Below are 18,933 nucleotides of genomic sequence, written 5' to 3'. Positions count from 1 at the left end.
CATATGTGTACATATTTTATATATGCTACAAAATTCATTAAAATGGGAAGATTATTTCGAGTTATAAATTCATCCATTTGTATCTAAGCGTTTCAATTTTAATACAAAATTCCCCTTGAGTTTTTCTACTTTCCACAAAAAAATTTACTGGAGGTTCAAATAATTTTTTACTAGCGTTTGAAGTTAGATACCTATTGGATATTCATTATTCACCCGTCAATTAACAAACTCTCATACAAAGATTTTCTTCTTTTGTTATTAATCAATTTCTATTAACCGTAGATACTTGAAATGTTGTACCAAATGATGTTTATTTTTATAATTATCCAAACGTGATGAAATTCTCAATTTACATATTTCGAGGAATCTTGGAAGTTATTTATAGATATTTTCAATTTTTTTAGTTTTTTATTCGATGTGGTAAAAGTGTTTCGATTTTCTTCACAGCATATTTTCTGGTAGAATAGTGAATCTAGTTGGTACCTACTTTGAGGGGTCAAAAGTAAAAACTTTCCAATTGTTCTCAAAAGTGGCAGAAAAAACAAACAAAAAATTAAGGGAAACGGGAATTTTTACGGAAAATTAGTTTTTGACAAAATCGATTTTGGTTTTTGATGTTATTCTAAAACATCCTCATTTTCTGTACACAATACAATTTTCAAAATATTCTGACTCGTGTTGAACTATTTATAGGCATATGAAATTTTCGATTGTTATTATTAGTTTTTTTAAAACTAACAATAATGCCGACAAAATACTTGAAATTGTAAAACACAATACAAGGTTCTCGTAAGTTATTGTTAGTGGATATTAAAAAAAAGTTAAGAGTAGGTAAATAATGAACACTTACTTAAATGAATTACTTAAAAAACAAACAGGTTTTCTATAGCACAAGAACCGAGTAACACTTGTCTTGAAAAAAAAAAAAAAAAAAAAAATCCACAGTAAATTTTTATGAGCTTTTGAATTTAGAATTTTGACAAAATTCTTAAAACAAAAGCAATACCTTAGTATGTTGTCGTAAAATTCGTATAGTGAATTGTATATATTATTGTTATATCGAGTTATGGCATGTGCATAAGCATACGAGAGTGGCATTCTTACTCTATAATAACTAAAGTAATAATAAATTACAAATTTATAACTAAGAACTAACACGTATAGACCATGGGTGTCGATGACCATAAATTGCCGAACTATGGTTCCTTTAAAAAAAAACCATAGCGAGGCCTCTTAAATTAAAATGTCCACAGTCACGACTATATACACACCGCCTGGAGAGCCTATATATAAGTTTGGGGCTGATAATATGCCATGCGCATCACCCGGTAGTTGCAACGGATAGAACACGATTCCTTGTCCTTATTTTTTTTTGCCTGAAAAATCCAAATAAACCTACACTGACATGTGGTTATTTCTTCAAGAATTAAGCAAAAAATGTATTTTAAAAAAACTTGTTATTCACAACTTCACAAGATACATTTAGATTTTGAAATAAGCGCTCATAAAGCATGGTGTAGAGAGGTATTCCCAAGTATTAAAATTCAAGCATGTCGATTTCATTTAAGGAAGTGTTGGTGGCGAAAAGTAATAATGCTTAAAATATATTATAAATATACACATAATAAAATTATAACGTATTAACTTTACAGATAAATTCTGAGCAGCAACTCCAAACAGCATATATAAACGACGACGTGTTAGAAAAATGGTCAAAACTATTTTTCGGGTTGCCATTCCTACTACCACAGGAGATCGAAAATGCATTCGTTGAACTTGTATTTATATGTCCAAATCTAGGTATAGGATACTTATTTTCTGATTATATATTACATACGTACGTAGATGATTGTTTATTTCCACCAAAACTTTGGGCTCAAGAGCCGTTTTTTTCCACGGTAAAACTATAATAACTATATACACAGGGTATAATAACTATAACCTAACCGGTTTTCTCATATTTTTTTATTATTGTTAGTATGGAATCGTGCTTTACCTTTACCGGGTTGCGGCATTGTTAGCAGCCCAACTAGTGTAAAGTAATAGGTAACTAAAAAACTCTCTAACACATCTAGTACAGGAATTTTAAATTCGAAACCCAATTATGACGTTACCTTTACCTCCAATACTTGGTTCTTACTTATGGTTTTGTTATTTTCGGACTAATGCATTTGAGCCACTTTTGGCTTTATTGCTACAGCATCTATCAAATGATGACCATATACACCCATGCGTACATAGTCAACACGCAATGAACATATTATTTAATTTATTTGTTACTTAGGTATACTTATCATTTTCCGTAGATAAGGTGATGAATTCGAAACGCAATATAAGTGCTGGCTAGTCTGAGTGTCTGAGTGTCTGACTATAAGACTGCGTAATATTATTATATTGTCTATGTGGCTGTGTACATCTATTTATACATCTATACCCAATGACCCTGCAGTGGTGGGTGCCACCTAAAATCGCAGGGGGTAATGGGGATGGGTCCCCTTCCGAGCTTTTAGATTCTGAGTTGAAAGATGAATGCATTGTTTCAATAATGTGTTTTTTAAATGTTTTTTGTTTTGTCTGTATACAGATATTACTACTTTACACAATTTTAAACTTCAGGGATGGCCTTTGATAAGTATTTTTGATTGATTATTTTTAATCTGTATTACAACTTATAAGTTACATCGTAGGTACTCACCTAGTGGTTGACTTATAGTGCCTACAGAACCCAATCGATGTAGGTACATAAACCTATTACCTGCACATATATAGACGAACAAACACATATTAATATATTATTATATTATAATTTATATTCAATAATAATCGTCACGCATGTAAAAAAAAAAAAAGAAATCACATAATATTATATTTATGACGATATAATGAAAAATGAGATCCTCGAAAATCAAAATATTATAATAAAGGTACATCCCATCGTGCACAGTTCAAATGACCTCGTCCGCAATGCTGCTTCTCTTACTGCAGTAACCTCCACCGCCACAACCGCTGTCTGATTTCTTCCGCAGGAACTCGTCGCTGATCTGCTTGATGGTCTTGCCCCGAGTGTCCGGTACGATCACCACGACGAACACGAGAGTTAGCAGCGCCAGCGCACCGTACACCGCGAACACGCCCGGACCCAAACATATGCGCAGATATGGGTACGACTTGATGGCGACGAAGTTGAACACTGACGACATGCACGCGACGATAGAACCAGCCACACCTGCCACGTCGGTCGGGAACACTTCGCCGAGCATGGCGTACGGTATGGGCCGCAGTCCCAGCCCGTTCATGGCCATATTTAGCAACACACAGCCGATGACCACCACGTTGGTGACGAATGCGTCGCCACCGTCGTAGCATTGCAGGAACACGGCCAGCAGCACCATTGAAGCGGCATAGCCAGCGCACGACACATACGACAGCTGTTTGAAACCAGACCGGGTGAGCAGCACGGACAGCACGACCATGGCCGCCAGGTTGGTGAACCCCGCGAGCAATGTCACCAGGTAGTTGTCGACGGTCACTCCGAGGCCGCCAAGCAGCTGAATCATGTATGCGGTCAGCACGAACGAACCACAAGCCTGCTGGAAAAACAGGAACGTCGTCATTATCACCATCGGTTTGTAAACGTCCGGTTCGGCCAGCCTGTCGACAATCCGAGACCGGACGCGCACCATGGCGGCAGTGTCCCCGTCTAGCGACATAGCCCGAGACGTTTGCAGTATGGGCTGGGCAATACGCAACACCCGCTGCGAGAACTCTGCGTCGCCACGTCGGCCCTGTCCGAATAGCCACGGCGGGCTCTCGGGAATGAGCAGCCCAATGAATATGAAAGCTGCGAATGACACAAACGCCGCCACGTAAGCGACCACGTATGCGGGCATAAGCGTGCCCAGCAGGTATGTGAGGAACATGCCGAAGTTAAGCATGATGGACGTCATTATCGTGAAGCATCCACGCAGTCCGGTGTAGTTGACCGTGATGCACTCGGCTGCGTACACCGTGGCCGGGGTCGTAGACAAGCCCACTGACATGCCCACCAGCAGTTGGCCCGCGTACAGCAAGTACAGGCTGGCCGGCTGCCTGGACAACAGCAGCCAGCCCAGACAAGACGGCAGGTTGGTGACCATCAGCGCCGTCTTTCGACCGAGCTTGTCGATCAGCGGCCCGCTCAACAGGCAACCGATCGGCATCATCGTGGACGGTAGACTAGCTGCACCGGAAACAAAAAAATTGTGAATTATACAGCAACACTGATTGGTGATTGAGATTGCATTTTCGAGCGTATTGTTATGTTACGGTAAACCATTATGTATCAACATTAAAATTAAATTTAAAAAAAAATTTTAAATAAATACCAAACCACGATTGTTCGTCAACTGTTAACTGCAATTGATCCAAAACAATAGCAGAATATCCAAAACTCATGCCCGGTGCCAAACACGGCATTGTAACCACCAATGCCAGCCATAACTGAAACAAAACAATAAATTAGCAACCAATAAGAATACTTTACTAAATTAAATAATAAATTATTATGATATTAAATTATATATGGTGAGTTTAAAAATAAATAGACTTTAATTTTATCATATAATTTAATTCAAAAGAAATAGCTAGGTTTTTAACACTATATGAAAACAATTTCGTATATGTTTTTATAAATGAAAATCTCAAAACATATACATACCTAATTAATTAGGTATATTTTTTATTTTATAAAAAAATTATGTGATCTATAATTGTATTATACTAACCACTCGGCTTATTGCACTTGTATAATGCAAATGATGTGGTTTACTCGAGTAATTTGTGTACACATGACTAGATATTAAGTTGGTTTTTTCATTTGACTCCATGTATTTTGATGTTAGAATCTATTTAAAAGAGTCAGAGAAATATCTGAAAATGTAATATACTTTTGTTAATATTTCTACAAACTATAATTGTAGATTATATATTTGTAATTAGTACACATATATAATAGTATAATACATATATATACGTATAAATATATATGTATATATTATATATACACTAGCTGTCTAGCTAGTATAACTAGTACATAGTGTTAGATAAGTAGACGACTAGGTATTTTAAAATGTAATGAAGTTACTTTACACTCTTTACTCATTAGGTACCTACTCAAATGAAATACAAATGACATTACTTCAGAATAGTTGGAGGCAACTATACGATATCTTTAAGTATTACCAAAAATAGTTCACGGGTATTTTTATAACTTCTTAAAAATTGTCATTTGACAAGTATATAGCCAGTATAGGAAGAGTAATTAGTATAAATGTATAAGGGTACCTAGGTAGGCGTGGCCGGAGGAGAAGCAGTACCAACACCAGTTAATCCTCCGGTCTTCGTTACACGTAACAATGAAGGGTACGTAAGTATAATTTTAAAAAGTGGATACCATTCTGTTTTACTGTAGGTGCGATCCTGAAAATTGGGCCGCAGTTGACTTTTTCAAAAACGTATACGGTAGGTTAGGTTAGGTTAAGTTGAGCTCTTGGGTCACTATTTTCAACGATTTTACATTTCGAGCAGAGCGATGGGCCTATGAATGTATTAATTTTTACAATGATATGTGTTTTTTTGTATCTGTCAACACCTTTTGGGGCAGTAAAAGTGCTTTGATTTTCTTCAGCAAAATTTTGTCTGGTAGAGAAGTGAATCTAGTTGGTACTTTGAATGATTCAGAGGTAAAAATTTCAATAGTTTACAAAAGTGGCAGGAAAAGAAACAAAAAATTAATATCGATTTTGGTTTTTGATGTAATTAAAAAAAAAATACCGTAGATTCATGAAATTTGCTCTGAATGTTTATGTTCACGTTTTCTATACAGTATAAAATTGTCTAAATATTTTTAGTCGTTTTGAATTATTTATAGGCATGTGCAATTTCGATTATTATTAGTATTTTAAACTTATGTAAATAAAAAATGTCTTTAATCACAATAACATCATCGAATACCTATACTAAATTTCTGAGTAATATTATAATTTAACAGACCGTCTACGTTTATGATCGTCTTCGAATACAATGATTTTATATCATTGAATTCAAATTTAACACCATCCTTTACAGTGACCCACTTGTAAGCTACTGTACAGTTAAGTAACATCCACTTAGGTACCAGCTTTTGTATCCGTTAAGCCAAACCATCCAATATAAGACCCTTACAAGCGTTTCAATCCATATGTCTTAGACAAATAACTGGAGTCCCCTGGTATATGACTAGCAACGCACTACATAAGGATCTACAAATCTCAACTGCCAATGAATTAGCAACTCGTCACTACAAAAAGTTTCATTCCAAACTACACCTAAACCAAAACCCTCTTATTTCTCGCATGTCCTCTTTAACCATCCTCAGCAACCCTCCTAGAAGGTTAAAAAGAAAATGGCCAAGAGACGCCCTTGCCTAACACAATAAAAAAAAAAAACGGTCTCCATTGAGAACCCACCATTATTATGAGGTACTGTTGATGGACGGTTTTCCCCCCCTCAAGTCATCAAGTTATGTATTATACTACTTTATCAAATTTACTTATGGTACTACTTGTTGTATAGATTGTAAATATTGCATTAAAAAAAAAAAAAGTATTAAACAAATAAATATCATAGTATATGCAAGGTCACTATTGAAAATAATAGAATAATAATATAAAATTTGCATACACAATATACATATAATATATTCTATTTCGTAATTATACTACGCTTGCGCTGAGTCTCGTGGTCTTAATTAGGTAGGTAGTAGGTACTTTAAAAACCGGTTTCAAAAATTCTTATACATGATACACGCAGGTCGCAGAGGATACACTAAATTTATTTAATTTGTGTTTTATATATTTTATGTATATACTCTGGCAGAGTGGCACTACTATGGTGGGAGGTTCAAGGATCATGCGTTATATACCTATAAAAAAAATGGTCCATCACTGGTTAATAAAAGAACAAAAATAAAGTATGAGAGAGGCCTTTTTACAGTTTGTAGAAATTCATGACGAAAGTGGTATAGCCAATCTGCCAATACTTCAAATACTTATAACTTAAGAGAACATCTGAACTCGAGAGTGTAGGACTCAAGGTTAGGTTAGGTTAGACTCAACTTGTACTACTTAATTGGATAAGGCTACGATTACATGGCGTTTATGTCAGTATTATAATGTTTTAATTAATTTTTGCCTTTACATACAACTAGCCGATACACAAATCGAAGAAGGGGGTATATATATTATTATCAAACTAAATAAATATTACAGAATTTCAAAATTTATTCAATTTCTTAAAAACTTTATACAAAAACTAAATGTATACTTTTTACCTCGCATGGAGACTAATATAGCAAATACTGAATAGTTTTGACTGTCTAATCCAAAATAAGGAGGGGGATATTCAAAGAAACACTCGACAAAACCAAAGAAATTATCCTAAGAAAATCCAAGCATTTTTACTACCTACTCTAAAGGTGATGGCTGACACAAAAAAACACATTATTCCTCAGAATTATAATTTATGGGTAGTTTTCATCTATATCCAACACCAATGGATGAATGGCCAATACTTCCAAACTTCCAAAGCTTTTAGAGCACTGAGCAAGAGTAATAATAATAAGCGATGATAAATTATAAGCTTTTAAATATTGATAATACAATTAATGATTACATAACACTATTATATAGTTATTACTTTGATAATGTAAACAATGCACATAATACAATTATAAATAATTAAACATATCTTAAAAACGAGTTTAGTATTATTAATAATTGTAATTAGTAAATACAAAGTATTAACTATATTAAGTATACGTAGATTATATAGGTAGATCGTAGACATACCTAATGGTAATGTATGATGTGCCCGTGTATAGATATTACTTACTACCTATCATCGCTGATTACTGAAATTATAATCTTAATTTAACCTATACAAGTTAACAAGGAGTCAGCATTTTATTGACTTGTGCATAATTTATTCTAGATTTTTTGCAATTGTATAATATGCCATAAATCATAATGGCATATTCAAATATTTGAAATAGTAATGACTAGGGCCAACACTTGTATGCATTTGCATATTTTTATTGGTTGGTCAAAAAAATAGCTAGTTTATACCAAAATGTGTTTTATAACCTAACGATGCTGTATACAAAATTTTATTTCGCATATTTTTGCATATTATGGTATTTTTGCATTTTTAGGGCATATTTTAGCATTTAGTATATTTTTGGAGCATATTTAAGATCTTAAAAACTCGGGAATTACAAAATATTAATTTGTTTCACTCATATACCTTATTATTGGTATTTCAGCTCATTTATGAAAAGTGGTAATCTAATCTTAATCGCTAATTATTAGGGTCAACAATTATATGTCCGTATATCGGTAACAGTATCGCATAGAGATAAATATCATATTATATTTTATCGCACCTATTACAGTCGTCAGTCGGTCTTTATACTCGTGTGGTGCGTTATTAAATCGACCGTTTTAAAATGCCGAAAGTCAGAACTTCCAACACTAGTCGTATCAATAGTTACATCTCTGAATTTGGAGAAAATATATTTTCTTCGGATGGGAATATATTGTTTTGTAAAATATGTGAGGCAAAGGTTACATGTGAAAAACGATTTACAGTTTTACAACATCTTAAAACGTCTAAGCACTCACGTGGTATTCAACGACTCGGCGACCAACAACAAAAGACTCAACAACTTTTACCTACTACATCAAAAATTAATTCTTTCAATAAAGATTTGTGCAAAACGTTGTTAGCAGCCAATATACCATTAAATAAATTACAAAATACCTATTTTCGTTAATTTTAATTTTTTAATTTTAAATATTTTTTAATATCACACATTTTTGTGAATCATTATTCATTGGCAATAAATAATAATATTGTATTATTATAGTATAAATTGTATAATACATAAAAAAAATTAATCATTTAATCATTTTTTTACAATAACATTTTTTTTAGAGCATATTTTAAGGGCATATTTTGGTAATTTTTAGGGCATAACTGCATACATATTTTATAGATTTTTAGGGCATATAATTGTTGGCCCTAGTAATGACTAATGATAACATTTTTGGCAGAAATATGTTATTATTATTTATTTTATATGAATATATGATTATTTGTAAAATAATAATGTCTAGGTATACAGTTTACACTATTCACAAAATCATATTCATTATACGTACATCCCGAATGACTGAGTATTTTCAGATTTTCATCAAATATCAATACTATTGAATATTGATCAATGTTTATTGATAGAAATCTAGATAACACTATTTTATACCTACAATCAAACTGAAAGTGAGGAATATATAAAATATATAGACAAGTACTATTAAACAATTTGGATTTATTACCTCTCTCAACAGATACGTTTTGCCGTTTTGATAATACCAATAAATTAGAAAAATAAGTGATTTTTTTTGTAAATTAGGTATAGGTACCTATTCCAGATTCCTATGTTCAAATGGTCCGTTGAATATTAGCTTAGGTACTAACTTAATAACAGGATATCTAGACGTAGGGATTAGCTACCTACCTCAATCCTTTACTGAAATCCTACGTGATGGTACTTATATATATATATTATATATGTGCATAGGCGTTAATTGACTAAATTTTCTGGGGGGACTCAAGCTCCCCTCCCCATAGGCTATAATATAAGTAAAATTATAGTATTAATTACTAGATTTTGAAGTGGGGGACTTGACCGAAATTTGGGGGGGGGGATTAAGTCCCCTCCTCTATTTGCGCCAATGTATATGTGTCAGAATCTTTTAACTATATACATTTAAATAATTAATCATAAGAGGTATGCATTTTTTTGCGATGGAAATAGGTACCTTCTTAATTTTTATCTAAGTTTACGTAAATGGGTAAATGTTATATAACGAAAACGTGTTACAGCTTTATCACATGTTTAGTTGGCCGAAGCGGCCTGTAACAAACAAAACTAAATTGTAATAACTTGTATGTAACTTAAATTATTATTTTTTATTTATACAATTTATTAAACTAGTGTGATAAATTTAGTTCTTCCAATTTATTTAAACTAATTTTATTAAAATAGTCATCAGTAATTGTTTTCCTAATACATCGTAGTAGAGCAAATTGTTATGCTTAAAACCTAATAAGCTTAACTATAGAAAGTAATGGACATAACTATATAAGTATAACTTTATAGGTTAGATTATATATTAGGAATAGGCGCACATTCAGTCTTAAACTTGAGAGTGCTAAAATATTTTACGCCAAACCTAACCTAATCTAACCGAGGCCTAAGTTAACCCATGGGAGCTTTGCCCCCCCCCACTTCTCCTATACGGTTATACATACCTACCAGCCGGCAGCCATAAATTAATTTCATTTCAAATAAATCGTTTTTTGTCCAATGTATTAATTCCGGTAAATAAACCGATTATTACAACGACTATTATACATTCTTCGATAAAGAAGACATGCAACCAGCTCGTCCACATTTTTCAAACTCTCATCATTTTTTTTTTGTTTTATTCAATTTGAATGTACTAAAGATACTAAAACATGTACGAACGAAAATGAAATATCAATCACGTCATAAATTATTTTACACCACACTAATAAATTGTTGCAATTGATGTAGAAAAATGGAATGAATAATAAAATAAAATTAGTCGATATAAGTAGAGTGGTAAAGACAGTATATATACAATGAATTTATAAATAAGAAAAAATAATAAGTAGGTTGGTAATTATCTAGATAAGTTCCAAACACTGGTACCACTATACCACGCCACCACGGTCTTAGAAGATCTTCTAAGACCGTGCACTATACCATTAGAAAGATAGGTATACACTTTACAGCACTGTTATCATTATTATTATTCATCATGTCTTGTAAAGTGGTAACGCCACTAATTATTATTATTTTGTGTTAATAATTAATATTACTGTTGTAGGCTGTAGAGTTGTATAAGTTAATATTGTTGTACAACAATGTTACGTTACTTTAAATATGTTTCAATTTAAATATACAAGCCATTATCTTAGTAGATGGAATATAACACATAGTACATAACAACTAACAAGTAACTACTATACATGTACGATATACCTATAAACAATTAATGATTTATTGATTTATGTTGCTATAATATTATACTAAATAATAAATATCCAATTTATTGATAAATCAATATTATCTATACCTATCTTATAATATTTTATCATTAGTTAAGTACCTCTATAATATTGTTCTATTGTTCCTAAAATAGGTACCTATAGTTAATATATTATACAATTATACCTAAAACCTATTAAAATACAAATTAATAGATATTAAGTAGGTACCATCTTAGTGGCGTACAGGCGTTGACTCCAAAAACCGCACACTTGATAAAATACAGAACAAAAGGTTGTTAGGTTAAAACCGCACAATGTTAAAAATTGTATCCAAAAACCGCACAGTTATGAACTCCAATGAGGTCGATAAACAAAAAACGCATATGTATATACATAATTAATTATTTATTCTCATTATTCTCATTAATCTAAAAAAAAAATGTATATACCTACTCAATAATTTAAAACATTAATTAACAAAAATGTATGTATTCAAAAATTTGAAACAAATGCTCTAAATTTTCTGTATTTAAAATTCTCAAGTAATAAACACTTGCCCCCTTTATTTATTTATTTATTTATTTATTTGTTAACGGGCTGGGCCCTATTCAACAGTTTAACATAATACAATAATACATAATTTAAAATAATTAATACAATGACATAATTAAATTTATATAAGATAATAATTACAGAATAATAAGTATAATAATGATAATATAACAAATATAAATGTATATAATAATAAATGTATCAGTTTTGATGAACGGTGCTCTCATTGGCCAGCCGCATCATGCGGTCTAACGGATTGTTTCTGCCATAATTGGTAGTGTGCGCAGGAACAACGAAAGGAGCATGGTATCTAGTAGTACGGGAAGGAACTTTGAAATTGACTATCGAGAGAAGTGAGGGAGCATCTATACGACCATCAACTAGTTTATTCAGAAACTCTATGTTAGCGTTAACTCGCCTGTCGGCCAGTGAAATGAGGCTGAGTTCCTGCATAACTAAGAAATAGTCGTGGGGAGGATGATTTATTTTTAAGAGAAAAGCTGCGCAAGATAAGAACCGTCTCTGAACACGTTCTAATTGACATGAGTCAGATACCGTATAAGGGTCCCATAGGACCGATGCATACTCTAAAAGTGAACGGACCAATGAGCAGTATATAGTTTTTAATGAAGAAGATAGATTGAACTCCTTTGATATGCGCATTACAAACCCAAGCGTTTTTAAGGCTTTGCAGCATATCATTTCAGTGTGGGAGTGAAAATTGAGATCGGAATTAAAGATAATACCTAGGTCTTTCTTACTGCAAACCGATGTTACACTAGAACCATTGATGGAGTAAGCATAGTTGATAGGGGAGCGGTGTCTTAAAAATGACATGGAATGACATTTGTTTACATTAAACTGAAGACCAATATTATTAAACCAGGAGACCAGGTTGTTGAGATCATTCTGGAGCGTAGAACAGTCAGATAAGTTATCAATTTTCCTAAAGAGCTTCAAGTCGTCGGCAAACATGAGAAGTTCACAGTTTTTGACAATTTCCTTGATGCCATTTACATACAAAGAAAACAGTATTGGAGATAAATGTCCTCCTTGAGGAACTCCAGAAGAGACCTTTGAGACGGATGATTTGCATCCGAACACTTTTACCCACTGGACTCTGTCTGACAAATAAGATTTGAACCAAGACAACAATGGTTCACCGAACCCAGTTTTGTATAGGGTCTCGATTAGGCAGCCATGGTCGACTCTATCGAAGGCTTTAGTAAAGTCTGTGAAAATAACATCAACTTGGATGTGCTTCTCGACAGCCTTCATAACAAAATTGTTAAAAACGAGTAAATTAGTAGTGGTCGAGCGGCCAGGTCTAAACCCATGTTGCTCGTCGATTAGAATAGAGTTAATTGGCGATTGAATACTTCTCAATACTAGAAGTTCAAACAGTTTGGATATTTGGCTCAAAATAGAGACAGGTCTATAATTTTTGACATCAGCTTTATCACCAGATTTAAAAATAGGAGTGACAGAGCTAATCTTGAAAGAAGAGGGAAAAACTCCGCTATCGATTGAACGCTTAAAAAGTAGCTACAGTGGAAAACATAATGAAGATTTCACATTGTATAAGAATATACCTGACAAGCCGTCGGGGCCTACGGACTTAACATTTTTTAGTGCGTCAACATCATCGATGTCGAATGAACAAGTGCTAGGTAGGTCATGGAACAAAAAAGGAGACGAATGGTCATTAGACAAAGGAGGAACATAGACTGTATTGAAGTAATGGGAAAATAAGTTAGAGACAGATTCTGTACCCGAGCTTTGTAAATTCTCAAAATGTACTGAGTGGGGAATTTCGTTGCTAGATTTATTAACACGGACAAAGTCCCAAAACGACCTGGGGTTAGATTTTAGCATTGACTCAGTGCGAGACAGGTAGGCAGTATGACATCTCTTGTATTCTGCCTTGTAACTTGTAAGAGGCACGAAGTGCGGAAAATTCCGCATAATCAAGGGGACAGCGTGAAGCTTTAAACTTATTACTTTCAATAATTTTAAAATCCATTACAAAAATTTAAAATATTAATGTTTTTTCACATTTATAGACGGTAGGTACACTATAGACGACTCGAGACTAATAACGAGTGGCAGCTAAAGACATGATAATTGTATAGTACTTATCTTATAATTTTATCTTTTCACTATTTCCTCTAAAAATAGTGTGCGGTTTAAACCCCCTCTAAATGTGCGATAATTTGTTATACAATGACCGATAAGGTGTGCGGTTTTTGTCTATCGACCTTTTTAGGGTCAAAAATCAAAATTAAAATTGTGCGATTTGTTGTATGCAACTCGTACAGGTATGTAGGTATTCAAAAATTTAAGAATTGAAGACATATTTAGTCCTTATAATTAATATTCAAAAACCAACTATGTATTTAAAGTTGGTTTATTGTTGTTAAGAACATTTGCAGTCACTGCAGATGCACAAAATATGTACAATATAACCATCGTCCTATGTTATAGAAAGTGCTAAGACCTAATGTTACAAACTACCTAGTTTTAAATTTTAAAGTACCAGTGGATAAATCCTGAGAACCCCTCAACTCTTGTGATTATGAATACAAATATTAATATATACGTATGCCCTATACAAATAAATAAATAATCAGGACATATTATATACTTAGGTAGTATAATTCATAACGATGCCGATTTAACTCATCAGATCATAATCTACAACTAAATTCTCGATCCTCTTGTGTCAGTTTCTTATTACCTAATTCCTTTATTAACAGATACTAATTTTTTAATTTAAATGAGCAACATGTTCAACGAGTACCTACATATCATTATAATTATTAATTTATATGAATTCCCTTAAATATATCATATTCCCTAAACGCAAAATAGATTTTCGTTATTTTTATTTATAACATGATATCATTCTCAATCCTTGTTTGGAACACCCAGAAACATCCTGTATATACATGGTTATTAATGGACAATGAATACAACAATAATTATGGGTTATAGTTCATATAGTGTTATGTATCTATTTGTTGTAATCAAATTTTGTGATTAAAAAAAACTTTATTTTTTGATATTCGAAGCATTTACCTAGTTATTTACCTAATTGAGTTTATATAATAGGAAAGTAGATGTAGAGAAATACAGTAGACTATAAAAAAAAATAGGCAGTATATATTATAATAATAAACTCAAATATTATTTTGAAAGAATTTTCATGTGTATATTTATAATTTGCTTTCATCGCCCAACTAAAATTCTAATTGATGATCAATATATTTATATATATACTCGCTACTTGTGTTTAGTGTTTACCTAAACGGCTAAACATTTAAAATACATTGGTACGTACCTATATAAAATACAAATTATGTAGTAATTACTTATAAGGATTTGATTATAATTTATAATATTGCGCTGATTTATATATTATCAATTGTGTTTCAATGTTCAGGTATGATGTATTACATAATACATTTTAAATATCAGACAAATGTCTGTATTTGATTGATTAATTAGGAAAATGGCCTTGCAACAATAATATAACAATAATAAAAAAAATGTTATCTTTGAATTCTTATTCACGTATGTAACATTGTAACAAAACGTGTTAGGTGTAATTAAAAATAAAAGTATAACGAAGGGATTTGATTACAAGTTATAATAATAATTACTATTTGTTAGTTTGACATTCTTGGATACATAGACACACATTAATATATAATATATATGTCTTGAGGCTCATATTTTTTGTTTTTATTCTCCTTATAGCTAGGTGACTAGGCACCTATTGATAATTTATATGCACCACATAGATATAAATAGAATATTATGAACAAATAATGTAGGTGTAAACTTGGTTCAGAAATACCAGGTAGTAAAAATGTCGATTGAAACTCAGGAACTTATAATTTTGGCAACTTGTGAATTGCGTCCCATGAAGGGAGAAAATTGAAAATTGTAAATTGCACTCAATTAAATTGAAATATAATCACCTAAATATAAAATTAATATTTTGAAATAAAAAACAAATTGTAGATCTATAGGAACTACTACTACATTAAGAATTTTCATAATTTATTTAATAAAATGAAAAAAAGAATAATATACTTTTTGAAGAAGCGCGATTCTCATTCCGTAGTGTATTCTCTTATCATTGTGTCCTCTAGATAATGTTAAAAGATTCTTGAAATTAAAAATATGCTTTATTATATAACTTAAAAATTCAAGACCCTGTTTACTGCCTACATATGCCTATTGAAAAAAACTACTCTATAATAGATACCTATATAATTTTAGCATTCCTTATACTTAATCCCTATAGAATATAGTTATACTTATAGTGTACGTGCACACACACACACATATATTTTTTTATATAATATATAAGTATAAAGGTAGGTATATCAAAAGTACCAAGATAAGATTGAAAACTGAATCATCTTTTTAATATATTATATAATTAAACACATTTTTATTTTTAGACAATTTAATTAGGTAAATAAAATATATTAAATTTAAAAAATTTAAAACTAAATAAAATTCGTTCATTTTTCATTTTATTATTTAATACAAACGGTAAAATATTTAAGTGTTTTATAATATAGTAAGTACATACTAGCAGTTAATTTTTGGAAATTATATTTATTAAAAATCAACAGCCATTGACCTAAAAAAAGAAGGTAAACAGTGAAATATTTTAAAACTTTAAATCTTATTAAAACTGTTTAATCAATCCACGAATTGACAAGTCTATTCAATTAAAATTTTAAATTGTAGATTGACCGCAAACAACTAAACTATGCAAATACGAACACACATTATTTTCCTAACCCATTCTAAATTCCAATAATAATAATTATATTATATGAATATTAGATCTCAGAGGCGTGCATAGGCTTTGTTTGTTGGAGGTGCATTCCTATTTTATAATTTACCTCTCCCTTGTCACCTATCCAACCCAAAATGTTATATATAAATAAAACATGAATGCCGGTGGTACACGTACCACTTATGTACCTACTCTGTACTACTCATGAGCACAGATGATATTATACTCAATTTACCATTAGATATGTATTTAATATAATTCCATATATATTTTGATATTTCCATCATTTTCACATTCTTTTTTATCTTATGAGTAAAGACGGGATTTTGCATACAATGCATGATGCTATTTTATAAACATCATATACAATATACATGCAGTCAACGAGTGTTCATAAATTATTACTTGATTCACTTGATTCATTAAATATCATAATAATTCATAATATTTTATACAGCATATTTTTGCATATCCTGACGTTAGTGTATGTTCTTTATTTAAAAAAAAAACACTGCAAATATACACCTAATGATCCAAAAAGGTGTTGAGCAAACAAAAGAAACAAATTATAGGTACGTTTATATGATATAAAATATTTTGCGTCTCAAAAGATATTCGGACTCTAAAAATAGGTTACTAAACTTTAATAGGTTGGTTGTACGAGTTGCATAGTGGATAAGTGCAGATTCGCCATCTAAATCGTATCTTCTTAACACCAAAAGTTCTCTAAAAACCATAACAATTCTACTCGGGCACGGATCCAGAGCAAAGATCTGGGGGGGGGGGGGGGGACCAACAATTTTTTGTTAATGTAAAATTATCATATTGGAATCACTGTCCACCATAAACTAGGCTAGTAGGTATTATCTTAGTTTGTGCACCCCATAATGATACGTATAATAATGTGTTATATTATCAGACATACATATATAAGAATTATTAAAAAAAAATTGGGAAATAACATCTCTGGGGGGGGGGGCAGCCCCCCTGATTCAACTATAGCACAATTCGTAAACAATTTTCTTAAACTATTGTGGCCCGAAGGTAACAATTATTATGATAAAGTGTTGTTGATGGTATCTGATGCTGCCCCCTTATACGACAAAAGCTTCACAAAATTAATATTTTACAATTTAAAATGCATACAAATCCGGCCTTTACTTATGCACCATGACATTTTATAATACTTAAGTATGCGATCATTAAAACTACCTTATGAATTGGCTATAAATTCGTTTGATGAAATATTGATCAGTAGTAATAGAAATACTATATATATTACTATAAAATACATTGTAATCCGGCTGTACCAGCAATATAATTTAATATAAAATTCGTCTATACCTAGCTATTGGCTATAGATATACATTATAATAATATGTGTATTAGCATATCGATATCGTGTTAGTTATAAATTCGGTCTCGTTTTATCTCAAATAAATAAATGTGTTAAATGAGTATACCTATAGGGCTGTTTAGTATAATTAATACTAATAATACTTAGAATATCTACCTACCTATAGTTTAAGATTTATAAAATATAAATTAAATATTTACCTTTGAAAATAATTGTTATTAGGTACCATATTCGAGATGAAAATCACAACCGTTTTATTTAATATTTACATAAAATAAATAATAACTAGATATCTTTCATAAACACTCACGTCGAGCGTCAAACTAGTACCAGTTACTACAGACTACTGCAGACTACAGAGTGGCGAGTGTCTGAGAGTATTACACTGGTCACTGTTACTGCGTATTATAGTAGATATCACATGGCGGTGGCATCTAAACAGACAACAGTCATAAGCATAACTCATATACGCGTTGGTTTCGTATAAATTATAAGCAAACAAGTGGGGAATAGTCGAGAGTAAAAGTGCAAAACTGTAGATAACTGATAAAATATTAATTGGGTAATATTGTAATGGTGTAATGTATTATTTATATTATAGGTATATACCTATGTAGGTAATATTTAAATTATAGATATGTTATTGTGTTTAAAGAAACGGCTAGGAAGGTGCTTAGTTAGATTATAGATTATAAATATTATAGATCACGTGTAACTTAGCTATAAAAAAATATGAGAAATAACTGTATTTCTCACGAACTGCACAAATTATTTCCTGTAATCTTATAATATTATTGTACAGAACTATAATATTTATTATTATAACAATCAGTTATACGTTTATTAGGTACATAGATTTTGCACTTCATGCTTTTCGCAATTTTAGATTCTCAGCGAGCGAAACGACGTATTGATTTTACAACGATTTGGGTTTTTTTTCAGTTTGTCGTCGCTTGTCACCTATTATGGGGAAATTAAAATGCTCCAATTTTCTACTAAAGCATCTTTTCTGGTAAGAAAGTGCATCTAATTACTACTTTGGGCTTAAAAG

At 31.6% G+C, this 18,933-nt stretch overlaps 2 protein-coding genes across 3 annotated transcripts; one reads left to right on the top strand and one right to left on the bottom strand.

The window, feature by feature from the left end:
- Positions 1-941: 941 nt before the first annotated feature.
- On the top strand, positions 942-2,990 carry LOC111029106. Its single transcript, XM_022307971.1, has 2 exons — positions 942-1,587; positions 1,653-2,990. The coding sequence occupies exons 1-2, from the start codon at positions 1,438-1,440 to the stop codon at positions 1,908-1,910; spliced, it is 408 nt and encodes a 135-aa protein (XP_022163663.1). The 5' UTR covers positions 942-1,437; the 3' UTR covers positions 1,911-2,990.
- Positions 2,924-18,335, bottom strand: LOC111029105 (facilitated trehalose transporter Tret1-2 homolog). 2 transcript variants are annotated; one of them, XM_022307969.1, is made up of 4 exons: positions 18,083-18,333; positions 4,764-4,908; positions 4,365-4,479; positions 2,924-4,219 (listed from the first exon to the last, which is right to left on the bottom strand). In XM_022307969.1, exons 2-4 carry the CDS (start codon positions 4,863-4,865, stop codon positions 2,946-2,948), a joined length of 1,491 nt encoding a protein of 496 aa, XP_022163661.1. In that variant the 5' UTR covers positions 4,866-4,908; positions 18,083-18,333; the 3' UTR covers positions 2,924-2,945. The 2 variants fall into 2 exon arrangements, with proteins under 2 accessions (XP_022163661.1, XP_022163662.1); XM_022307970.1 differs by lacking the exon at positions 4,764-4,908 and having other exon boundaries at positions 18,083-18,335.
- Positions 18,336-18,933: the final 598 nt, after the last annotated feature.

The sequence above is a fragment of the Myzus persicae genome, unplaced genomic scaffold, assembly GCF_001856785.1.
Source record: "Myzus persicae strain clone G006 unplaced genomic scaffold, MPER_G0061.0, whole genome shotgun sequence".
Lineage (NCBI taxonomy): Eukaryota > Metazoa > Arthropoda > Insecta > Hemiptera > Aphididae > Myzus > Myzus persicae.
This window is presented reverse-complemented; position numbering and strand designations above follow the sequence as displayed.

Excerpts from the sequence above, each read along its gene's own strand:
- LOC111029106 (XM_022307971.1), top strand. The coding sequence starts at position 1,438 with ATGTATTTTAAAAAAACTTGTTATTCACAACTTCACAAGATACATTTA. Across the intron at positions 1,588-1,652 it reads GGAAGTGTTGGTGGCGAAAA|ATAAATTCTGAGCAGCAACT; the intron begins GTAATAATGCTT and ends TTAACTTTACAG.
- LOC111029105 (XM_022307969.1), bottom strand. The coding sequence starts at position 4,865 with ATGGAGTCAAATGAAAAAACCAACTTAATATCTAGTCATGTGTACACA. Across the intron at positions 4,480-4,763 it reads CAAGTGCAATAAGCCGAGTG|TTATGGCTGGCATTGGTGGT; the intron begins GTTAGTATAATA and ends GTTTTGTTTCAG. Across the intron at positions 4,220-4,364 it reads TGACGAACAATCGTGGTTTG|CTAGTCTACCGTCCACGATG; the intron begins GTATTTATTTAA and ends TTTCCGGTGCAG.